This window comes from Xiphophorus couchianus, chromosome 15, assembly GCF_001444195.1.
Source record: "Xiphophorus couchianus chromosome 15, X_couchianus-1.0, whole genome shotgun sequence".
NCBI lineage: Eukaryota > Metazoa > Chordata > Actinopteri > Cyprinodontiformes > Poeciliidae > Xiphophorus > Xiphophorus couchianus.
In genome coordinates, this window is record NC_040242.1 from 5,595,970 (window position 1) to 5,621,974 (window position 26,005).

General features: G+C 36.8%; 2 protein-coding genes across 6 annotated transcripts in view; one reads left to right on the forward strand and one right to left on the reverse strand.

Annotated features, from left to right (window-relative positions):
- Positions 1–26,005, reverse strand: part of aven (apoptosis, caspase activation inhibitor) — a 57,210-nt gene that overhangs the window by 27,369 nt on the left and 3,836 nt on the right. Inside the window, exons 2-3 of one of the 4 annotated variants that reach the window (XM_028040623.1) lie at positions 21,670–21,853; positions 20,436–20,607 (exon numbers count right to left, since the gene is read on the reverse strand). In XM_028040623.1, the coding sequence (XP_027896424.1) occupies positions 20,436–20,607; positions 21,670–21,849 (352 nt within the window). In that variant the 5' untranslated portion in view covers positions 21,850–21,853. Of the gene's footprint in view, positions 1–20,435; positions 20,608–21,669; positions 21,966–26,005 lie in introns of those variants that run through there. The other 3 variants (XM_028040621.1, XM_028040619.1, XM_028040620.1) reach the window with 3 other exon arrangements.
- chrm5b (cholinergic receptor, muscarinic 5b) lies at positions 295–25,856 on the forward strand. 2 transcript variants are annotated; one of them, XM_028040618.1, is made up of 2 exons: positions 295–539; positions 22,418–25,856. In XM_028040618.1, the coding sequence occupies exon 2, from the start codon at positions 22,487–22,489 to the stop codon at positions 23,966–23,968; it is 1,482 nt and encodes a 493-aa protein (XP_027896419.1). In that variant the 5' UTR covers positions 295–539; positions 22,418–22,486; the 3' UTR covers positions 23,969–25,856. The 2 variants fall into 2 exon arrangements, with proteins under 2 accessions (XP_027896419.1, XP_027896418.1); XM_028040617.1 differs by lacking the exon at positions 295–539 and adding an exon at positions 9,162–9,919.

Sequence of the window (26,005 nt, forward strand, 5' to 3'; positions counted from 1 at the left end):
CTGCAGACGGATTTGCAGCCTTTTATTGTCAAAATAATTCTGTATTCAACCCTGAACAACAGTTTTAAAACCACACATTTTGTTCGACATCTCATCCAACCAACCCTGTTAGTTGGATGGTTTTTCCAAACCAAAAGCGTCACAAAGCTACTCTGAAACAACATGCCGATATTTTCTCCAATTTTTCAGGCCGTCAACTCCGACACTAAATATAAAACCAGAGTTGTATAGTTAAACTATTTCAGGTTTGTTGTGACATGACTCCACAAGCCGATGCGTAATTAGTCAGTCCTCCAGGAAGTTAGAGTCTATGAACCAACTTACACTCTTAATCGGTCTTCAGAGAAGTTTTTCGCACCGAAAGCTTCTCAGAACAAGCCAAGCAGGACATACAGTATTTCCTCAATGAAATGGCAAAATGCCTCACCAGAGCGGGTTGTGATTCAATAGAGGACTTCACTGATTCCACTGGATTTATGGCGGCAGAATCCCACAAATGAACAGCTGCTGCTCACAGAAGGAGATAATCTCATCTGCAAGTAAGCGCAGATTTTTATTCTCAGCTCATCTTTGTTTGTATGCCGTTTTCAGCTCATCTTTGTTTGTATGCCGTTTGGATAAGTGCGCTTCACATGCACAACTACATAGAAATAACACAGTGATAGTGTCTGGCAGTGGTAATTTATACTGTGTTTTGGTTAGTTTAGGAGAAGGGAAGGTGTTAAATAGTAGCATTGGAGCTTTCACTGTGCTGTAGTATCTGCTCTAATGCGGCATTTTTACCTGCCTGCTCCAATAACGTGTTGAGGGTGGAGCAGAGCGCTTTTGTTTTTAAAATAACTTTCACATTCACAACTCATTTTGCAGATCAGCATTTCTCAGTTTTTATTTTTGCAATGCACAATGGTGTGATCACTACTCCATTGGGTTTATTTGTCAATAATTGAGTATCAGCCATACTGTCAGTGAATTTGCATATAACAGAGTATCCCTCTGAGTTTTGAATCATCATTGAGGTATGTTGAAGCACAGAGGAGTTACATGTCTGCTCCAAATGTCCAGTTTTGATTATTGTCGACACCAACGTACAAAAACACGTTTAAAAACTCACTTTCTCTGGAGTACAAGTAGAAAAAACATCAATCTACATTTTCATTTGTTTTCCAGTTCAAAACATTATTTCTATGTGTAGTAAATAAAAAAATTATTTACTTTTTGTATCTTTGACAGCAAAGTTTACAAATTTAGAATGATATCTTCACACAGAGTCCAAACTTTTGCTTTCGCTCCAAAGGGTTTAAGTACAGCAGATGTTTTGATTCTGATATGTTTATTTCAGGCGTTTTGGTAATTTTGGTGCCGCTGATTAGCAGGTGAAGTTACTGCACCACTAAATATCTTCTGAATTGATTATTTTTATATTAATATGTTACTCTGTGTCTGAGTATCTGATATTTTGCACAATCAACGCTCCATTAAATGGCTTCTGTTCAACAAATTCAGGATAATGCCACAAAATATTTAACAAGAAATGAAGCCAATGTATGAAAACCAAGATTATATTGAAAGAAAGGCTCCATGCAGACACACGATAGGAGCAATTTGGACTGTTCTGTTGCACTCAAAGCAAAACCGTCTCCATTCTTCCATCAAAAAGATCCACAGACAAAACAATCAGAGAGTGAATGAAAGGCTTTGATCACAAAGTTGATCAGCAGCAAATGACTCTGAGTGACTCAGAGATTCACCTCCATGAAGCGTGAAGACAGCGATGTCTGCATGTCTGCTGCTCGTCCAGAGAGACGTCGATTCTCATTACACATGAAAACCCCTAGAGCACACGTGTCAAAACTTAAGGCCTGTGGGCCAAATCCGGCCCGCCATAGCTCTAGATTCTAGACTAAACACTAAGTGAATTTAAATATTATGCCATCAATCACATCAATGCAGTTTTTATCTGTTTACTGCCAAATTATATCAATCAGTCCCTCCAGTTTCTCGAGAATTATCGTGGAAATTCACACAAAAACAAATCCCTGCACTTTTTTGTGCTAAAAACTCTTTGTTTATCGTCTCATTTTCAATCAGTGTGAAAATGCAAGTCTTATCTTTTTTTATTCAGTAAATGTAAGAACTAAATATCTTTGACATAGAATTGCATAAATAAAACTTCATGTTTGCTGCATAGCTCAACATAATTATATTAAACTGAGATAAGGGGTAGGATTAAATAAGTGTTCACTTCTTCCTATGCCTTTTCAAACACAAAAGTAGTGGTACGCTAATTATTTTGTTCCTGGTTTTTCTTGTCCTATTGATTACTTGTTTTGTTTTAAAAAACCTGTTTGAAATAAGTTAATTAAATGAAATGAAACCAGGTAACAGAGTCAACTATGAATTTTACAGTGTATCAGAGGGTGTTTGAGAAAATCCAACATAATCTATTAAAAAATAAAATAAAATTTAAGCTGAAGCACAATTTTAACTGGAACATGACAGTGATCCAAAATTTAAATGCACGTCCAGGAAGACATTAAAAATATAAAGTCCTGATCTGATACAAAGCCCAGACAATGTTAAAGTTTTTAATCTATCTTACCAGCCTCTATTTGACTAATTTGTGAACGTATCTGATTACAAAGTGAAATATTTAAATATAAATGTTATTCATGCGTTCCTTCTACCTTCAAAAACAAATATGGAGTCAAAAGGACAGAGAAAGAGGAAAAGAAAACGCTTTCGGGCATCTAAATAAAGATCTGAGGATCGCCTTAAATAAGTACCAAACTCAAACAAAGCGTGACTGGATGCATTCCACGAAGCACGAAGAGTCAGAAGTTTAAACACCACATCCAGACCGGTCACACAGGTTGGTGTCTTCACCGTTTCCCTAAACCAAGAGACACTGAAACTTCTCCTGAGTGAGAGTGACGCTGCGGTCTGGCTGAGTCAAACCAAACGCTACACAGTTAAACTCTGTAAAGGCACGCCTACAGGACATATAGGATCGCTCACCGTGTTCCCAGCTACGCAAACACGCAATGCAAGGATGTTTTTTCTGCTGAAAACCTCCACCACCTGCTAAGCAGGTTCTTCAAGGTCAGGTGATGTTTTTCTTCCTGTCTAGACTGATAATACAGATGCACCCATCACGGCCCATTTCCTCGAAGAATCCTAAGATTCTACGAATTTTAGGGAAATTCTTATAATTTATGAGACTAAATTTTACCTGAACGGCAACACAACTTTGGACTTAAAGCTGCAGTATGTAACTTTTATAAAAATATATTCGTTTTACATATTTGGTAAAACTATTCATGTGTTGTGACAGTATGAGACAGAAACAACCAATCAGAGCCAGGAGGTGGGTCTTAGCGCTGTCAATCATGTCCTCTCTGCTGTTGACCACTAATAGCAGACAAGCTGTTTTCCTTCAACAGTGATGCTGCATTCACAACAAACGCGTTTTGCGCGTCAGAAACATGTCTGATGCTTCAATTTTGATGCGTGTGCATTTTGAAGTCAGATGTTAACATTTTGCTGTAGATTCGTCAAAATTGTGCAAGTCGGACCTTGAGAGGAAACTCCTTGGCTTAAGTGTCCCTCAAACTCTTCCACCATCTCCTGCATATTTCATCTAAATAAATACATTTAACATTTATTTAACATCTATTTACTGTGGCTCAACATGACTCAATGTTTTAGCTGGATGGATTTGGGAAGCTCAAATTCGGGAAATTATTTACTCCAACTTCCTCATTGATCCTCTTCCAAGCAAAGTCCTTTCTATTCCTATCTCTGTAGTCATAACTTGATTGGTCAAGATTATAGGACGAGAGCAAACAACGACCATTTGTTTATCCTCCATAGTTTTTTTTTTTCTGAGATCACATTGGAAAATGCGTCACTACTGATTGGTTGATGTCCGCATTGAGCGGGGAAAGTTTGGATTTTTTGACTCCAGCGCCAGCCGCGCCTCAAACGCTCAAAACGCTTCAAATCGCGAAGCGATAGCCGCGCCTCCACATAGACTTTGAATGTAAACCAGATGTGTCAAAAAGTGTTTTGTGTGAACGCACCATAAGTTGTTTCTCCGCTATTGGCACATTTAGAAGCGAGTACACATAAGGATCATCACATAAGGATGATTGGCAGCGCTAAGACCCTCCTCCTGGCTGTTGTTGGTCGGGATAGTTGCATTCCTTCAGGCGGTAATAGTAGCTCAGGAAGGTGGAGGAGATCAAGATTATCTGTCTCAACATTGTGGCAGTTTTAACAAATATGTAAAAAAAAAAACAACACAAAAACAAAGTTTTTTTTAAATATAAAAGTTACACACTGCAACTTTAAGAAGCTCCTAAAATGTTAGGATTATTAGTGAGACTAAAAGTTTCTTAAGAGGAGAAGGTGGTAGAAAGAAAACCTGGAACAAACTTCCAGAAAACTGCAAAACAGCTGAAACACTGAGTGCCTTTAAATCTAGACTAAAAACCCATCTGTTTAAAGTAGTTTTTTAAACAAAATTAATGAAACAATCAAGTTTCTGCTGTGTAACGACGGCAAAATGTAATGTTCAGTCGTTGACTGTGTGTTCAATGACTTTGTATTTTTATGATATAAAGCCTTGTTGCTGAAATGTGATATTCAAATTTCTCATACTCCATAAATATACTCCATAATCAGTGCCAACAGCTGGCTTTGCTCCTCCGTCCTGTTTGGTTTTCGTGTCCTTTACCTCCACCTTATGCATTGGTTTTCTTGCCAGGTCAAACAAGTTTATACAAGCAGGGAATCACGGCGAGTTGCTGACAGCTGAGTGTCTGTGTAAAAATTACATTTCCGACTCAAACAATGACGATTTTGGCTCTGGATATTTCACTGTAATGCTGCAGTTAAAAACAGCAACCACCGTTCAGTTGCATCAAGAAAATCAAGTTGAGATTGTAAATCCGCAGGGAAGAGGCGTTTTAAAATCCCAGCCTTACAAAACTTAAGAGACTAATATAAGCAGACAAGGGACTCAGAGTCTATTCTTCAAGAGTAGAGGATGTAAATTTGTGATTTTTTAATGAAGCATGAGAAAGAGCAATGTTTCCATGTAATTTAAAATCCTTGTCTACCCGCCCAGATGGGTCATGCTGTCATATGCGGGTCAGAAGGCCCGGGTCATCAAGTCAACAGCAATTATCCCAAACAAGCCGCTCATACTTCCATCTTTCCCTCAGTGTTTCTCTATAAATCTGGGTTTTCAAATGATAAAACAGAAGAACAAATAATTTTATCTCCTTCTTCTTAAGCCTTAATGGCTGCCATTCATCTAGTTTGCCTAAGACTTACTTTCATATTCCAGATTACGTCTAATGGGAGACACTAAAAGACAATCCAATCAATCAAGTTAATAATGTATTCCCCACATCAGGGAGATCATCATGAAAGTATCCCAAAGTAGTTACAGCTCCTTGAGTCGCTGCTTGACGTCTGCAGTGTCCGTTTGCAGAAAATTGTCTGCAAATGGTTTGACGTTTGTCTAACTGATGAGGAATTTTACGTTTGGTAGACCGCAGCTAATGAGAAGCCCGAGTTGATAATAAAAAGCTGAAAATATTCGGAGAGACGCCTGAGACCGCGCTGCTGGTGGAAAGGTTTATGCGTCGCAATTATCGGTGCTGCTATTGTTACTTACCAGAAGACAAGCAGTGTGGGAGATGTGAAGTACACAAAGCAATTATCGTTAATTGAGGCTGGGAAGCGCATCATTAAATGACTAATTTGTTGGGGTTTTTTATTGTATGAAACGTACCGTTTAGTTGGGTTTTTTTTAAATAACTGGCTCAGGTTTTGAAAATTAAACGGTATTACAAAGCATTACTCTGATATAATTGCATATAATCTACTGACAAAAGAAAATATAGTCTGAGTATTCAGTATTCAGCTTTGTTTCAAACAACGCTTTGTTTCTGAACAATGAAATTTCAACGGTATCTCCTTCAACTTATTTTTTTCTGCTGCTGCAGCCTTTCTGCTTCAAGGTTGAGCTGCTGTTGCCTTTCTGTCGTCTCGAACCTGTTTGCTTGTTGCACTCTGACGTCTTGCATCAACAAGGGTCTTTCGTCCACACAAGATTGTCTCAGAAGGTCAACAGTTTCTGAAATACTCAGAAACTGCATATTTTTAAGTACAATTTTTTTTTATCTCAAATTCCAACAAGCGAGTAGAGAGTTTTGCAAGAAAAGATTTGCTCCGAACAGAGACTAAGTGTGAGCGGGGGGCGAAGTTTTGAGTACAATCATTACAAGTTTTGAGAAGAAAGACGTAGAATCCTGCTTTCAGACTGAAAACGTGTGCTCTTGGATTATTTTTCGGTCAAAACGGACCAACATTTGAGGAACTTGGTCACCTGAATCTATGCCACAAAAGAATTAAAGCAGTTCAGAAGGCAAATGAGGATCAGGTCAGTGAAAGTGACATGTACCAGATTCAATAACCGTTTTTCAGACTTATCCTGTTACTTCACAGATGCCCAATTTACAAAATCCAACAATTACAGCATATATGCAAGTCCTAATGACCTATCAGACAAATACAGCCCACATGCCTACTGGAATACTTTCTAAAAACTAAAACAATACCAACAATCTGATGCCTAATCATAATTAATTATGATTTTTTTAACCATAAGGGAAGTACATGTGGCAAAACCACAAGGACCGGTCCCATTTCCCAGACAGAGAACCAAGAGAGACTACAAAGAAAAACCATGATGCCTATAAATATCTATGAACCCAAATATAAGACAAAAATAACATCAACTACAGTACATATTCATTATCTTTGCTGCTGTGAAGTATGATGTCATTTCTTGTATTTATATATTTAGTGAGTGCTAACGGCATTAACAAAAGTCCCTAAGGGTTTCTCTACAGAGTGGAAAATGCTTCCTGAATTCAAACACAACAACCTCTGAGCCTTTATCGCTGAGTATTTTTGATTCACAATGATTCATTAGGACATGTATTAAGTAATAACTGCCTTTATTTAACCAGATAGTCCAGTTTCTTGAGATATTGTTCAGGTTAATTCATAAACAATTCACCAAAGTCCAAAAGAGAATCTCGTGAGATTTCAGACTTGAGTAAAACAGGTCTTGTTTCTAAAAATGTAACTCAATTTCAATTTTAATTTAGACACAACAGTGAGCTCCTTAAAGGAAAGTGTATCACCTATGGTCACAACCAGGTACTCAAAAAGAGTTGACCATCTCAATTTCTGCCCTATTGATAGTCTTCATTGTTGGAATAACTACAGGTAATGATTTGTTTCCATTTAAAACCAGCTTAAGCTGAATCTGATGCCACTGAACCTGATTAAAAGTAGACTGAAGAGTTTTAAAAGTCTGCACAAAAGAATTGTAAGTGCTGTAAATGATTACAATCATCTGCATAAAAATGATAGATAGCTTGTAATAAATCCTTGCAGACATCATTATTGAACAAATATTGAATAAAAGTGGTCCAACCAGTGAGCCCTGGGGAACACCCCTGGTTATTCGGACTCCTGGTTACCATGATCGGGCCATTTGTATACACTGAAAAATGTTTCAACCATCTGACAGCCTGGCTGGTTAAGCCTATTTGTCCAGCCTTATGCAGATTACTTAAACAATGACCAAGTAAATCCTTTAACAGGATGTGGAAAAATGGGAAAAAAACAATACAAATACCAGAAAAAGTCTACGTAAATGCATGTTTGACTGAGTAAAATATGGGTTAATCATAAACATAAATTTTGTAATGTTTTCTGAATGTTGGCCAGCTTTATTATTGTTATAAAAATGTCAAGTTGCAAAACCTTTTTGTGGAGCAATAACAGCAGTTTGCAGCTGAAAGCTTAATATAATTTAATAGATAAATCTGCATGACTAAGCGTTTGCTTTCCTAAATTTTTCCTCTCTGAGCTGCACAAATATATCAATATCAGTGAGTGTAATATTTACAGGGTTATTATATTTCATGTAACAAAATTTCATAATCTGCAAATCAATAATTTGACTGGAATGATTGGAGAGCAACTGCCCTGTATATTTTTAGTGATTGATGTATATTTTATTTGGGGAAAAAAAGTATTTATAATCTATTTATTTGCTGGCATGTTCAACTCTGCATCACAGCATTACGTTGCATTATTCTAACTCAGGGGTGGGCAACTCCAGGCCTCGAGGGCCGGTCTCCTGCAACTTTTAGATGCATCTCCACTTCAACACACCTGAGTCAAATAATGAGGTCATTAGCAGGACTCTGGAGAACTTGACTGCACTTAGGAGGTGATTCAGCTATTGGATTCAAGTGTGTTGGACCAGGGAGACATCTAAGAGTTGCAGGACACCGGCCCTCGAGGACCAGGATTGCCCACCCCTGTTCTAACTGATGCAGGTTTCCACAGCTCTAAAAGCCTGACCATTATGTGGTCGCATTTCGAAGAATCAGCACCAGAAAGAGCAGAGGAGGCACAGCAGGGTTTAGTAAATAAATAAGATAATCTGTTAATTTGTGTGGGAATATGGCAATTAAAACACAAACGTTCAAAATATGATATTCTGTCAAACACAATAAATCACTTGCTGTGTTTCTTACAGGGATGAAGAAACATCCCTGTAAGAAATGTGATCTTTTAATGCAGTGGTTCCCAAAGTGTGGGGCGCGAGTTTGAGCCTGAGTTTCTTATACATATATAATGTTATTAGGTTCTTGTTCTATAGTGTCAGAAATTTTGTATTTTGTTACACAGTGTTTGTTTAAGTACAAATAATTGCAGATTTTAGGTTATTTTGAATAAAACAGTTTAGATTTTAGTTAATTTAACTGCTAGATTAATCACAAAGGTAAAATAAATTTAACGTTCCAATTAACACACTGTTCTTGTCCAAACCATGCCAAAACTTTCTAAGGAATCTTTTTAAATAATTGTGGTTTTAATGTAAAACAATAACTGCCATCCTTCTAAAGAAAGTTAAATTGAAGGAGAGCATATGAGAGCATAAAGATCTGCTGCTCCGTCATTGCATCAACATTCAGATTTTCCTGAGGCACGACAGACACCCACATCAACTCCTCCTCCAGCTCCTCCCCTCTCCATTTCATCCTACTCCTCCACCTCCTCCGTCTCCTCCACCTCCTCTTTCGCGTGTTGCTCGAGGCTCTGAAGCAGCATCAGAGGTCCATCTACAAGGGAATGTCATGCAACAGCAACTCACGGCTGAATCGGCATCCAAGCAGCAGTGAGGTGACAAAAAGTGATTCATCCTGTGCAGCCTTGAGGATTAACACTTTGTCTTCAATTTAATTCCAGCTGGAGAAACTTTACGCAAACTACGACCGATTCTCCAAAATGCAGATCTGGAGAGGGCATGGTCGGTGAACTGTGATTACTGCTCCCAGGAATCAGAAGTCCTTCTTGGTAGTTTGCGTTTTTCGGGTGAGAGATCTGGGCAGAGGCTTCGAAGAACCACAGCTGGTTTTGTCACGCAGATACTCAACAGCTGTTGCTTCTGCCACCTCGACTTAAAGAGGAAAAAAAAAAAGCTACAGGATGCAGAACTCGTACAATCCTGACAAACTTGTTTGCATAAAAGTGCTCTGTTCTTAGCAGCTGGTGAGAATGAGCGATGCCGTGGCGACCTACCTGTATTTGATAAGTGTGTTTTTCACCTCGTTGGAGAGGAGAGCGCAGAGGGAAAAAGTGTGCAGGAGTGAGCAGGGGAGGGGAGAGCCAGCCGGGAAAGGTGCGAGGCAAACGCTTTGAGAGGAAAAATGACTCGCACCGCGGGGAGAAGAGACTGAACGATCGCTGCCAGACAGAAGGAGGAGGGAGGGGAAAAAAATTCAGACTTGGTCAAACGCCCATTTTGTTCTGGAGCGCCGCGGTGAGTATATGTTCTATTTGAAGTGATGAATATAAGAGCAGCGTCTGAAAGAGCAGACTTCCAACAGCATTCGTTTTTAATTGCTGTATCGTAAATGAATATAAAATATGTCAACTTTTATTCAACTTGGGTGGAAAACTGCATTTTCTTATGCAGAAGGTTATTTAATCAATGCTTAACTTACCCAAACTGCTGAATAATGTTACCTACAGAATTAATTTGAGATAATTCAAGAATAAGGAGCATTAAAACAGTTTTAATGTTCCGTAAACTAAAAGCAAAACATGTTTAAAACCCCCAAAATTATACTTTCAGGGGAGAGGAAGAGGAAAAAATATTCTGCTCATTATGAAATGTTGATGCACAAAAATTTACATTTACATCAAATTATGATACTAGATTTTTTCTTTTATTGCTGTACGTTTTGTTAATAAATAACTACAATTTCTGAAAGGATACTCCTGAAGAAACCCAGATTTCCTTAAAATTATTATTTTTTATAAAATTCGCAGCTCACCTTTAAAATTAACTTTGCCTTTCTGACTCAACATACAAAACCCAAAAATTCCCTTCAGCTCTTAGAAATTGTTCAAAATCTGCATATAAATTTTAAAAGATCTAATATTTACCCTGTTAATTTTGTAAATGAACCGATAAGGTTTTTGCAGACTAATAACGATTCCTGTTTTTCTTGCTCTAACATGCCAATATTTGATTTTTTGTAAACATCTAAGAGGAAAAAATGTCATCTCTCTTCTTTAATAGAGGAATAACTTTTATGTACAAAAAAATAAAAGAATTATAGGATCATAATCAAATCAATTGATCATAATCAATAAAAAGTTGCATTTACCATCATAAATAAGTGCAAATATTGCAAATATTTTCAAATTACTACCACAAACACTTTGATTTTTATTCCAAAAAAATCACAAAAAGAATCACGAAATCCTGGAGGAACTGAAAAGATGTTCAATAATATTTAATTTTAAGGATTCATTGAAATTTTAGCAGTTTGTGAACAGGTTTTATCAATACATTCTGGCACAACCGCCCCTTTAAGAGCATTCAGGATCTGGATTTGGCCCAAAACAAAAATGAGTTTGATCTAAAGGCAACAGCTATGAATTCAATTCAGGTTTGGATTTTTTCTGAGTTTTGTAAAAATGACTTCCTCTCAAAATGATGACTATTTTTAAACAACTCCACGGATTGTTCAGTGGGCTGTTCCACATGTCAGTACTTGGAGACAAACGGACCAAACACCTACAATGATTCACTTCCTATTTTCGTCCAACCTCTAATTGAACGACTGCAGTCATTCCTCCACTTTGAGTCCAACCTGTTCAGTCGTATTCTTAACCAAACTGGAAAAACTTAATTAACAACATGATTGGGAATATTTGTCTCAGTTAGGAAATCGTCCTTGTGTTTGTTGATCCAGTTGGCCAAATCAGTGATGCCGTAATGCGATTTCCTTTTGTTTCATTATGATTGAGCCTTGATAGGTGCCCATTAGCGGCTTCGGTAAACTACGGCTGCGGGGGAGGAGGATTGATCCTCGTGTTAATGTGTGCAGATGGATTACAGCGTCAGGATGAAAATAACTGGGCAGCAATTTCCCCAAGTCTTACAGACTCATAATATCAGGATGGCACCATGTGCACCGACTTCAGCGACAACACAATCGACCCCCAGCGTTACAGGAACACTGATGACAAACAAACAGAACGTCATAAATAAAAAATAAAAACACTGGTGCAAACCAAAATGAACCGGGTGATGAAAATCTTTCTCAAAATACTTAATCAAGTTTTCAACCTTGAAAAATATCCGCTGCTTTGTATCACAGAGGACACAAAACGTTCATTAAATCCAGCCGGGATGGGTTTTAAAAAACACATCGATGATGCATGAAAACATTCAATGAGGCCTTAAAATCTGAAATGCACCTGACCTTGAATTTAAAGCAAACAATTTGTTTACATAATTTTATGTCATTTTTCCTAATGCCACACAGTAAAATGCAGATATAAAAACCCTGGAACTATAATATGTAGCTTCGCTGCAAAAACACAAGACCTTAACAACTATTTTCGAGTGCAAATATCTAAGTAAACCTGAAATACGACAACGCTAACTTAAAATTAACTTTTAGTAAGATATAGATCTTATAGATTCTAAGTAAATAATTCCTGAACATTGAGCCCAGATTCTCAGGACACCGATCCATATGCGAGAACAGGTCAAGCATTTTGATGCTCATGTTGTTCCATAGTTCTGAAAGTTGACCTGATGAAGCAAAACCGACGTGATTTTTGGATTCAGCACATCAAAATTGCCCTAAAACAGTTGAAAAACCCCAGAAAATGTTTTGGCTGTTGACAGAAGTTACAGGTGACAGCACAAAGCTCTTTGAAAATGTAGTGGGTGGTGAATGCTAATAGCTAACCTCAAATGCTCATATAAACAGGAGAGACCACTCTGGTAGGTGTCTTAATTTCACAAAACAGTTGTGATTGGTTCTGTTTTTTCATCATGTTTTTATTTGGAGTAACTTCAAGCAAAAGTGAACATTTGAACCTTGTGTCAATTGTGCAACAATTAGTATCAAAGACGTTATGTTCCTCTGTTTTCTAGATCTCCTAGTTCTCATAATCTTTTTAGATAAAAGGTAGATCTACGCAAACGTACAGATGTACGGCTGAAAAAAATCGCACCAAATTAAAGGCAAGATTGTAGACTTGACTAACATGAAGTATAATTATTCTAGTCGACTGAAAAAGTGCAAGTTGTTCTAAACTGCTACGGTCAGCTATAACAGACTGAATATATGAGAAGCTTTTAAGCTTTTACTTCTCTGAAAATGTATTTTTAATTTTAATTTTTTCCTTCAAACTCTCACAGATGCAGTTTTTGTAGAGTCTTTTATTTATTGTGGAATCATGAACCTTAACTGGGACATGGCTTTGTAACCTTTTGCCGACTAATATATGTTAATGGCTTTGTTTTAATTCAATCAAATTCAAAACTATTTTATTTATTAGAAAATGGAGATTAAAAGTTGCTGTAACTCATTAAAGGAGGATCTCCAGTAGCAGTCAGTGTCGCAACAATTCTGAAGAAGCCTCTGACATCATCAGTAGTTGGAAAGCACTGCTAATCCACCTCCATAAGATGGTTTGAACTTCCTCTTTCTCTCCCTGCTCTACATTCATGAAGCTCCAGTTTCAACTCCTCGGGGAATTGAGGTTCTAGTTCAGGTGCCATTTGAATTTTTGAGATGCTAATCAGAAGCTCTCAATTGTAAAAAAAAAAAAAAAAAAAAAAAGAGTAGGAAAAAATGCATTGTTGCCATGGTTACACATCTTAACAATTGCCTGAAAGTCCAAACCAGAAGAAAAAGCAACGCCTGAACAACAAATTCCTCGCTGTATAGATCATGCACTATAATCTGACATCAATAAAAGCCGAGGCAGCTGATTAGTCCAAGTAAATTCTTGACAATTTTTGAGAAAAATCTGCAATAAACTCCCAATTATGTATTAACGCAAAAAAGTGCAGGGATTTGTTGATTTTGTGTGAGTTTTGTGAATAATTCTCAAGAAACTGGAGGGACTGACTGATATTATTTGGTAGTAAACAGATAAAAACTGATTGATATCATAATATTTAAGCTCACTTAGTGTTTAGTCTAGACTGTGGAAGGCCACATAAAAAGCTGTGATGGGCCAGATTTGGCCCACGGACCTCAAGTTTGACACACGTGTTCTATAGACTAGGAAATTTTGTGACACGTTTTGCGTTCTTTTACCCGTCACGCTGTCTAACAGAAGCATGAAAAGTAAAATTTAACCAAAATCTCATTTATCAGTCTGTTTATGTTTTAATAAAGTGAACAATTATATTTTGGATGATTGACTCAGACTTGGAATAAAAAACTTGACTGAGAAGAAAAACGGCGACTGAACATCTCTGTGGAGTCAACATGACTTTGTGTCATTTCCATAAAACAAAAGGAATCGTTTTTAAAATATGACCACAATAGTTTCCAGGAGCCACATTGTTCGTATGCAACATAATAAAACTCCATATGTCCGATTTAAAACTGCCATCATTTTTTAATAAAATCAAAATTATATTTTACTTATTCAACCAGGTCAGTCCCATTGAGATATTTTACCTTTTTTACAAGGAAAACCTGTAATAAAAGCAGCTACACTGTTGCTACTTTTGCATAACCTGGAATACCTTATGGCTAATTTGCATTAATAATGTCTTTAACAACAGGCAGGGAGCGCTGATCTTGATACGTTATCAAAGATTTAAATATTCAGCAACAGCAAACCTGAAGAACAGGTTGCATAAGAGTCCTTCGAAAAGAAGAATGGCGACGTCCAGTCCTTATATATTCCCTTCAGAGTTAATAAAATGTCATAAACTCATCCTGGAAATATGAGTTAGGTGTAAGACTCTTGTCCAAAAACTGGATTGAAACTGAATCTCTGAAGCTCTCATTTTGCAGAATCTGCTGTGCAACAAACAATACTTCAGCTTGTTGATTAAAATGTTGAAAAGCCTTCCTATAATGAAACTCCTTTCTAACGCCTCCACCATCGCCGTAAGTAGAGCTCTGCTTTCAACCTTTCTGCCCTGAGATTTTTAAAATTCGCAAGCCTTATGAGATACATTACAAAATGGTGAGAAACATTGCCGCAGGCCATTCCTCTCCCAAAATACAGAAAATCTCCAAATACTTCTGTTACATTCTCGCCAGATTTTACTTTACAGCAGAAAGTTGAAGCCTAATATGCAATCTATCGTAGCTCCAGCCAAAAGGTGACAGTAGAAAGGTGTTTTGTAGATTCCAGTTTTTGTTTTTTGGTTATTTTTGGTCACATCATATGGCGAAATAAAAGAAAACAACTTGTGAAAGCATTACCGCCCACGAACAATTATGTCTTCTCTAGAGAGCAGCAGCAGCCTCTTGCTGTATATGCCATGACTAATCCAACAAAACACAGAGGCAAAGAAGATGAGTAAAAAAAAACCTCAAAAAAGAGCAACTTTACATTTACACTACAACAACCAGAAAGATGCTGAAACACTAATGCTTTAATGTACAGCTCTGGAAAAAATGAAGAGCCCACTGCACTGAGCGCCATTGAAAACCTGCTGGTTATTCCACCAAATGTTGACCTCTGAACTCTTCCTATTAGTATTGTTATCTCTAAATGAATATGAACTTGTTTGAAGAGTGAAAGCTCTGCATCTTTTTCATTATTTTGACCATTTCTCATTTTCTGCCAATAAAAACTAAATCATTGCTTGTAATTTCAGAAACATGTCAGTAGTTCATAGAATAAAACAACAATGATCATTTTACTCAAACATATACTTATAAAAAGTAAAATCAGAGAAGCTGATCATTTTAAGTGGTCTAATTTTTTTCCAGAGTTGTATTAAAATTTACAGTAGAAAGAAATACACTTGTGTTCACTTTTAGGTTTTCAAATAGTTTTAAAAAATAAAATAAAATCAACCAACAAAAACACACCAACTCAGTTATGCCACAGTAAGAGAATGAAATAAAAACTAAATAGCAAAAGCCATTTGTTGAAAAATTAAATACACCTTGCTACAGTGCAAAAGTGTAAAATATTGACTGGAATGAGAAAAACATTAGACAAGATGTGGTGTAAAGACAAATTACCTAAACAAAAAATAAATCAGTTTTTGAATAATCCACGATAATTAGAAAACAAGAAGAGATGTTACAGCATGAAACTGATTTATTTAGTTCAGTATATTAAGGATGGATGAGACCATAATGCATTAGCACCATTAGGAGAAACCAAACCGTATATTATGACCTAATGCTGTTAAACTAAATACTGCATGCTAATTGTCAGGTGTTGGAAAAGTTAGGATTTTTTTTTTTTCTTTTTGTAGATGTTGCTGAGTAAACCACAGACTCCTCTGAAACCCAAAGTATTATAGAGATAAAACATGAGGCCATCTGTCTGACAGCTGAAGCTGGGCTCAGACTACAAAATGGTCCAGTCAAAGCCATCATCCCAGTAAAAATGCTGTGGTGGGACCTTGAAAAGGTTCAGTTTGTCTGCAAATCTCAATAAATTCACACAAAGAAGAGCATAAATTCCGCTGGACAATAAATTATTCCAGAAGTTATTGTGATAAACGATAGCATTGCTGTTTTGAGATAATTTTTAAGTAATATAATGGTAATGACAAAAATATTCATGAAAGAGCACATTCTAAAAGATGAGTAAACTTCAAATTCTAACGAACATTTAAACACTGGAACTGGAAGACATTTTCAATATCCCAAATAAATAAACAAAACTACAAAGAAAATGAACTTTGAAGTCTTTGTAAACAAAATTGCTCTTCAAATAAAAAGGTTTAGTTGAGACCAAAACACCAAACTTTTATCATCCAGTTTTTGGTAGAAAGAAAGAAAAAAGAGAAACGTTAAGGCATGTCAACGAAAATGATTGAGTTTGTTTTAATTTATCATGCAATTAATTGGTTTATTGATTGTGACAAGCCTAGTTGCTACATGAGCCTATTTTTCCTGATGTGTCATTTCTTTACCCTGTCTGTCAGTTTAGTTTACTACTTTTATAAATTGGGGAGAACTTATTACTTTAGACCAACATCTAGTCTTTTCATCAGAACAAGACTTAGAGAGAAACTCCTGTAGTCTACAAATCTAGGACAAACTTAGAAAGTATCATTTACTTATCAACCCAGGACAAAAATCAAACATGGAGAGCCAACATTTAGCTTTATGTTGTACAAATCTAGAACCCAGAACAACTGGAACCAACATTTAGTTTTATCAGAACAAAAATCCAGACAAACCCCCACTAGTTTATAAATTATGGTCTATTTATTCTTATTAAACATGGGGAACCAATATGTAGTTTTACACTTTTTCCTTTCTTTTGGTTTTGTTGTTTTGCTTTAATTTAGTTCTAGTTCATGTAAAGCACTTTGAGCTGCCTTGTTGCTGAAAATGTGCTATACAAATAAAATTATCTTTAAACTTGGTTGATCAGAGATGACTTTGGATCATATGCAGACCCTCCTGAGGCACAATAAGAAGATAAATATCAAATAAACTACCAATTGGATGGTTAGTTTATTTACCTAAAGTGCCTATAGACTTTTTCTTGTTAGAGCATTTCATTCTAAAAGATTTAATCTTACTCAACTTGGTCTTTAAGGTCTTTTGGACATTTATTATAATGCTGCATGTTGCAGTAAATGCCATGAGAAGTTTTTCCAATTCATATTAAGACGCAGATATAAATATAATCCAATGCTCTAAGATCAGAAGCCACTTATTAAACTGCTGTTTAAAGAAACCAGCACAAGTAAGTTAATTATGTTTAGCATTCTGTAATTCAAATAGTGTTTGCTGCAAATTGTTTCATCTGATTTTTATGAAGTGAACCAGTTGCCAGAACCGAGACAGGCAGGCAGTCTGTTGGCTCACTGTGTCCTTTGGAGATATTTTGATGTTGACAGAGAGAAAAGAAAGACTACAACACATAATGATGTGTGCTAAGCAAACAGAGGTGTGGAAATTGTTTTGCAAATATCAGAATTACTCATAAGAGAAGCCGTTGGCTGCTTGGAGAGTGAGACAACAAGAAGGCTAAGTGGATTAGGAAACCTGCTGTTTAATTTGAATCTGTCAGGAAAAATAAATCGGCTGTTGGAAAAAAAAAAAAAAAAGCTTGGTAGGGACATCATATGATGATATTTTAGACAAATAGATTGTTTAGATTTAATTCACAATTTTTAGTTTCTGTTGAAATGCTTAAAAGTGTTTTTTTTCCCTCTTGCAATCACTAAAAAACACTATTTAGCATCAACTTCTGATGCATTTAAATCTTCCATCTCACTGTAAGATTTGACTGGAAACACTGCAAAATAAGTCAACCAGCATTACTAAAAATTAAATGATTACAGACTTTTAGCAGTTTAAAAAAAATCTGCCACATGCCAGAGAGAAAACACAAACAACTCGAGCAAACCGATCGCAGCTCCCACTGGCCCCACTGATTGGGATTTCTGAGGAAGATAAATTGTCAGTAGTTCTGTCAGAGATGACACAAACAGTAAAGATCCGGCCTGAAAGCGAGGAAACCGTTTCAGGCTTCAAAGTGCAAAACATCAGAAAAATGCAACAAAATTGGATCCGTGAAAATGAGAAGCACAAAATTAAAGTATGAAAGCAGGCAGAGGTTGAAGGTCCCGGCCACACCGTGCAGACCAAGACAAAGAGCTGCAGATTAGAGAAGAGAAGTAATCGGTCCTTATATACTGATTCTGGAATTTTCCACAAGGTAAACGTGACTCGGACATAGAAGAAAGATGGCAGGGATGCCAAACTGATTTTTGTTTTGGGCCAAATCAGGATCATGAATGCTCTTAAAGGGCTGGTTGTGCCAGGATGTTTTGATAAAAACCTGTTAAACTGTTCAAATATAAATGAATTCTTAAAATTAAATAATATTATTGAACATCTCTTCAGACCCTTCAGGATTTCGTGATTCTTTTTGTCATTTTCTTACAAAAGTGTTTGCGGTACTAATTTGGAAATATTTGCCATGTTTGCCCTTATTTATGATGGTGTGACTTTTAATAACGCGCTGTATAGATCATGGACTTTAATCTGACATCAATTAAAGCTGAAGCAGCTGTTTAGTACAACTAAAAAGTCTTCGACAATTTTTGAGAAAAATCTGCAATAAACTCCCAATTATTTATTAGCGCAAAAAAGGGCAGCGATTTGTTGATTTTGCGTGAATTTCCACAATAATTCTCAAGACACTGTAGACACTGATTTATATAATTTGGCAGTAAACCGATAAAAACTGCATTGATTTGATTGATAACATAATATTTAAGCTCACTTAGTGTTTAGTCTAGAATCTAGAGGACCACATAAAAAGCTACGGCGGGCCGGATTTGGCCCACAGGCCTTCAGTTTGACACATGGATTATGGGTTACATAATCATTGATAATTACCTGCTGATTAAAATAACAGTCTCCAGTTTTTATGATACTTTCAGTTTATTCCAAATAAAGATAATATTAATCTAGTAGAACACAATAAAACAATTGTTTTAATTAGGGGATTAATTCTAAAAAATTTAAATATGAAAACAGTTTTAATTAAAATAAATTCAAATGTTTTTGTTATGAAGCTGTACAACTACCTCTACCTTGGTTTAGTGGAAACTGTAAAACTGTAATCTGTAGGATTAATCCACTATAAAGTTTCCTTTTCAAGCAGCTGATCTGAAGAAGCAGGAATCTGCTTGATTTGGTTGCAGATGGAAATATAGGCAGTTTTTCCCCATCAGTGAGAGCACAACTAGGTCAAATTACTAACAAACATCTTGAGTGTGGATGGCATTACTGAGTGAAGAAGGTAAAAAATGAGCGGTTCCCAGTATCAGTGGGTCCAAGGAAAACACAGAAATTTATGAAATTACACCAATTTTTCTTCATCCAGTTCTATAGATAATATGAATAAATTTCAGAAGATAAACTGCTAAATAATACACTCACTTAAATACTAGTAACTAGTGATTTATGGTATTATATTTTACCTAGAAGTTGTGACAAAGATTTGGCTTTTCCTTTTAAACTTTAGGACTCTGATTGACCTGAGAGTTATTTTTTATTTATTACTCCAGGCCACGTATTTGACATTGTAGATGTGATATTTCAGTTTTTCTTTTTTCATAAATTTGCTAAAATTTCGACATTTCTGTTTTTGGTTGTTTTTTTTGTCGAGATGGGATGCTGAGTGTACGTTCATGAGAAATAATCTGAACTTTTTTATTATAGCAAATGGCTGCAATGAAACAAAGTGAACGATTTTAAGAGGTCTGAATACTTTCTGTACCGACTGTACAGAAAAGATAAGAGATTTTTAAATATTTGTTTTATATATTTTATTTGGCCCTTTACTTAATTCATTTTTAAAAGTATTTTAAAAACACACATTTAGTTTGTAGAGTGATCTAACCAGCCTGCAGAGAAAATCTGTGAAGGAAGCTGAAGCTTTGACATTTCAAGTGGCAACCTGACAGATTTAGAGAGTTTCTGCAACAAAATCAGAAACAAATATAGTAATTATTTCCTCCCACTGTAAGAATAATGCCACCACCATTGTTAGTTTCCTTTCAATGAACAAGCACTGTAAATTTTTTCTTGATCATTTGCAGTAAATAATTAACAAAATCAAAGGGTCCAGGGGGTCCAAACAAAACAAAGCAGTCGTCTAGGCAGCATAGCCGACACGAGAACCCTCACAGAGCAACACAACGTAGCCAATTAGAAAACAAAGACCATCAGGGATATTCAACAACAGATTTTCTCAAAGTAATCAGCAGCAACATCAGTGAACAATCTGAGATATTGGAGCAGAAAGAGTAGAAAGTAAAACAAAAGTGGATCTGCTCTTACCCGCTGACTCCAGCAGCACATGGAAGTCGGTTCCTCTCTGAGACGGCGTGCCGTCGTCTTCCTCCGCCCTCTCTGATGCCTCGTAACGGTCCCAGTTGGACTCCAGTTTTCTTCTGGAGAACACCGCCGTCCTGTTGTCTTCATCTTCGAGGTTCTCCCCCTCATCTTGGTGCTGAAGGAAAACAAATCAGAAGTGAGATTATTTGGAAAAAATACCTAAAACAAAAGACAAATGGAAAAAACTAGGAATTATTATTGTAGTGTTCCTTCAAAACAATCAAAACTTGAACTGATTATATTTTTGAACATTTTTCCTGTTTAATCAAATGACGACTGTTTATGGTTTTAAGACAGAAATTAAGATACTAATCAAATTTTATCTGCTCAAATCATTCTTTTATAATAAACCACACTTTTGAAAAGGACTGCAAAGGACTGTAAGTACTACTTACAGGAAGTACTTCCTGTAATTCACAACTGTAAGCAATGCCTACTGTTAAAAGATAAACAGCATCAATAGTAGACTCATTAAATTTGTTGGGAGTCGTGGCTCTTCCTGTTCGTCTGCAGTTATTCCAGTAATGATTCTCTGGAAACATGCTAAAGTCAATTTTCTTTCTTCCTTTCTTTTAAATCAAGCTAAAGGATGCCCATTCTCGCCCCCAGCCACGTCATTAAACACCACACGGCAGGCATGGATGCACCAGGGAGATTTTTATGATTGCAATCAAGAAGCCCCAAGTAACAAAACTTATTTCTATGATTGCAATCAAGGAGCCCCTATTGTTTTTCCTCTAATTCTGTCAGAAGCATCACATGACTCAACATCTTGGAGGATATTAGGTTTAATTTCAAAGGCTGAGGTTCTGCACGTTCCTTGTAAAAGGCAGTAAAAGTGTTTACAGTGTCGCACATGAACATTAAATTTATTTAGAGGAGACAACAGTTCTCAAAAGTCAATATCCTGCATATTTTAGATGTGTCCCTGTTCCAATACAGCTGTTTGAACTTGTGCAGTGGCCTCGTAATGAAACATTCATTCAATTCAGGTGTGTTGAAAAAGGGGACCTTTAACACATGCAGGACTTAAGCAACTCAACTCCAATCTATGCCGAATTGAAGACAACCTTATTTTTAAGCTTCAAATATTATCTAGAACCGAGTTTGTTAGCTCACAGACAAAAAAGTAAGAGTTTAAATATTTTTCAATGAAGTTTGGTGCAGCAGTTCTCACCTGCTGGGGAAAGTTTGCTGCGGCGTGGTAGTCTCCACCGCGTCCGCGTCCCCGGTGGTCTCGCCTGCCCCTGCCGCGGTGTTGGCCGCCTCTCCCCCGGCCTCTGTGCTCACTGTTATTGCCGTCGCCGTCGTGTCCACCCCGGCCGCCTCTCCTCCAGCCGCCTCCCCTGCCTCGCATGACTCTACCTTCCATAACAGTTGTTGTTTACTGAGTGTCGGACACTTTAGCGGGTGGCACCGCCTAAGAGGTACTGCCGCAAAATATGTCCCGTAAAAATGTTTCCGGTTGAGTTTTTTTTTTTTTATTACTGCAATGAATATTCTCTTCAGAGTTAAATACTTACAGTATAATAAAAATAAAATACAATATATATATATATATAGTAAAAAAAAGTAAAGTGTTTTTATTATAGCAGCTTTGAAAATAACAAAAGTTGGTAATTGTTTAATATGTTAAATGTTTTTTAACATGAAAAATCACAATACTAGTACTTTTTATGGCTTGGGGGTAGTCAGAGTCAGACTACGGTTGAACCCTTTCCACCTTAAATGCAACCCAAACTGGACTTTTCTGAACACAGAAACACAGTTTAAAAATCTGAAATTACTCAGAGCTGGTAGCAGCCCTTTTATCTCTAAAATCACTAAAAAGTCATTTTTAAAAAAGTTCTTGATGATTAATTAAGTGTTTTATCATATATTTTCTATGTTAATGTCTCAACATTGTTGTTTTTGTTTTATTTTAGGCTGCCAACTTGATGGGGACACAAAGAGGAGACTGCCTACTAGTAAGGAAAAACTAATAACAGAAGACAATGGATGTCCACAACAGCACTTTACGCAATGCGACAGTTCCCTACAGCCTCTTGGAGGTCATAGCCATCGCTACGGTGTCAGCCATCGTCAGTCTGATAACTATAGTTGGAAACATACTGGTGTTGCTCTCATTCAAAGTAAATAGCCAGCTTAAGACTGTAAACAACTACTACCTGCTTAGTTTGGCCTTTGCTGACCTCATCATAGGAGTGCTGTCCATGAACTTGTACACCATGTACATACTGATGGGCTATTGGTCCTTGGGGAACATTGCCTGTGACCTCTGGCTGGCAGTGGATTATGTGGCCAGCAATGCCTCAGTCATGAACTTGCTTGTGATCAGCTTTGACAGATACTTCTCCATCACAAGGCCACTGACTTACAGGGCAAAGAGGACACCGAAGAGAGCTGCCATTATGATTGGACTAGCTTGGCTGGTGTCTTTTGTCCTTTGGGCGCCACCCATTCTATGCTGGCAGTACTTTGTAGGAAGGAGAACAGTTCCTCATGACGAGTGCGAAATCCAGTTTTTAACTGAGCCTGTGATCACGTTTGGAACGGCAATTGCTGCTTTCTACATCCCGGTCTCAATTATGACAATCCTCTACTGGAGGATCTACAAGGAGACGCAAAAACGGACAAAAGACCTTGCAGAGCTTCAAGGACTCACAACTGGGAATGTCCCAGAGGGGAATAAACCACAGAAGACAATGATTCGGTCTTGTTTTCATTTCCCCAGAGAGAGAAGAGACCAGAGTCAGGCCTCCTGGTCTTCGTCTACTCAAAGTAACGTTACTAAAATGACCAGCAGGTCAGGCGAAGCATGGGTGAAAGCAGATCAGATCACTTCTTTCAACAGCTACACATCATCATCAGAGGAGGAGCATCGGGTTTCAATAGAAACCCCACAAGGATCATTCAAAGAGCAGCAGACGGAACAGAGTAATAAGAACGGGGAGGTTCCAGATTATCCAGAGGAGGAGTATTGTTCCACTCCTCAGAAGAAGAGCCATAAAAGCTTAATTTCTTACAAGTTCAAAGGCAGCTCAAAGGGTAAAAATGACAATCCACCGAGTCCAAAACCGTGCCCTCCAGAGCCAGAGCAGCCGGTCAAAAAGCCGTCTACCTCTTCATCCTCCACTGCTTCTAAGCCCATAGACTCCGCCATGAAGAACAGGATCACCAAGAGGAAGAGGATGGTGCTTGTGAAGGAGAAAAAGGCAGCCCAAACCCTCAGCGCCATCCTCCTGGCCTTCATTCTCACATGGACGCCGTACAACATCATGGTGCTCATCTCCGCATTCTGCTCCAAGTGCATCCCAATGTCCCTTTGGCACTTGGGCTACTGGCTGTGCTACGTCAACAGCACCGTCAACCCAATGTGCTACGCTCTGTGCAACAAGACCTTCCGGAAGACCTTCCGCATGCTCCTGCTCTGCCAGTGGAGGAAGAAGAGGCGAGGCAACAATAAAATGAACTGATGTGGTGGTTAATGCTTTTTATCCCCACATAACGGCATCTCTTGATATTTGCTAGTATTCATTTGCAGTGTGGTGGTTTTTGTATTTAATATATGTTGGTAGAAAATGAGAAAAAGTCAAAATGACTGGAAGGAACGTTTACTCAGCATATTAAAGTAGATAAGCACCCTACAAAGAGCAAGATGTGTAAAAAACTATATTTTATAGCAGTAGCAAACACTGAGAATTTGCATTTAGAATTTCACAAAGTTCAAGAGGAGAAAGAGGAAGATCTAATCAGTTTAGTCTCTTAATTTAGGTCTAGAGGATGAGGTTGATTTTGTGTCTCATGAACAATTTTTAACCAATTCTGCCATGGAAGATTTGGATTATTAATCTGCTTCTAGACTATTAACATTTTTTTCTGACAGAGACTACATGTTTTAGTTTTAAAAAATCTTGTAATTTCAAATATGTCATGATGGCCTGCCTTGCATCAAGGTATAAGAAAAACACGCCTCCGCCATTTTAAATTGCTGGAGTGCTTACAAGTATAGCACAACTGATTTGGTCCTATAGCTATCTTTACTATTTTTTAATATAAATTCAGAGATCACTTAAAATGATCAGTTTCTCTGATTTTACTTTTTATAGTTATATGTTTGAGTACAATGAACATTGTTCTTTTATTCTATGAACTGCTGACAACATGTCTCCCCTGCTGTAGAGAAATTCAAGCAAAGATTTAGTATTTATTTGCAGAATATGAGAAATGGTCAAAATAATGAAAAAGATGCAGAGCTTTCAGACCTCAAATAATGCAAAGAAAACAAGTTAATACTCATTTAGAAACAACAATACTAATGTTTTAACTCAGGAAGAGTTTAGAAATTAACATTTGGAGGAATAACCAGGATGTTTTCAATGGGGGTCAGTGCATTTTTTCCAGACCTGTACATTTCTTCTCCTTTTTGTTTGCATTTTTTAACCCTCAAAAATTGTGCTCAATATAAAATCTGGATTTTCTCAATTTTTAATTGTGTGAGTATACTACTGCAGTAAAAGACGGATTTATTTAAAGGCTTTTTGCACATCTTTTTCCAGTATATGTGTGTATTTAGAAGGAGCTAAAGGCTTTGCAAAAGTTACCCTGAATGAACATATCTCAAATTTTCAAACGCTTTTGTATAAAAGAGCCAATGTGAACGCATGAAGGAACCAAAATCTTTCTTGAAACGTATGGCTTCAGATTATGATGCCTCCAAATCTCAGAATGAAGAATTTGTCATTTGTGTACCATGGTGGTTAATGATGCTGCCACTATTCACAGAAAGAAAAACTGATTAAATAAGAATAATTCAGTGTATTTTTCTAGGTGTTGTCTTCAATCTGTGTTTCTGGGTCCAGCATAAGCTACACAAGTGCAAAAAGCTTGAAGTGCTCATTTATGACAGCTGTTAATGTCATTGTATTTGTTGCATTGTACTGATATTTTTCCATGCAGAATCAGATACACAGGTTGATTTGAGAAGATGTAATTATTTTGTGATGTATCTGAAAAATGTCCTTATTCTTCATCCCGCCACATTAATTTGCGTTTTCTTATTACGAGATTATCAATCATTCACATGCTTATTGCTGCTAATGCTACTTGCATTTCCAGTATTTCTTTTCTTGTTCTTGATGTGTTTTATCTGGAAAAGTATTTTTGTTTTGAGACTCACAACTCAGCTGTTAGTTATGTCTTCTGAATAAAATTCTAACTATGACTATATCAACAAGGGGGATGTGAGGTATCTGTGATTGTGACTTTACAAAAAAAGAAACAAAAAGTGGAGTTCAGTCACTTTTTCTCAAATTAAGATTGAGGAAAATAAACTTTCTGTATTTAAATGTCAAAAATTGCAAATAATTACACTATAGTTCTCAAAGGTGTGCAAAAACCAGCCAGGTTTTTGTGATATGAAACCAAAATAAAGCTTTTTTGACTTTATTTTATATGAAAAATCCTGTACAATTCAACTTTAAATCAACTTAGTATTTAAAAATATACTGATC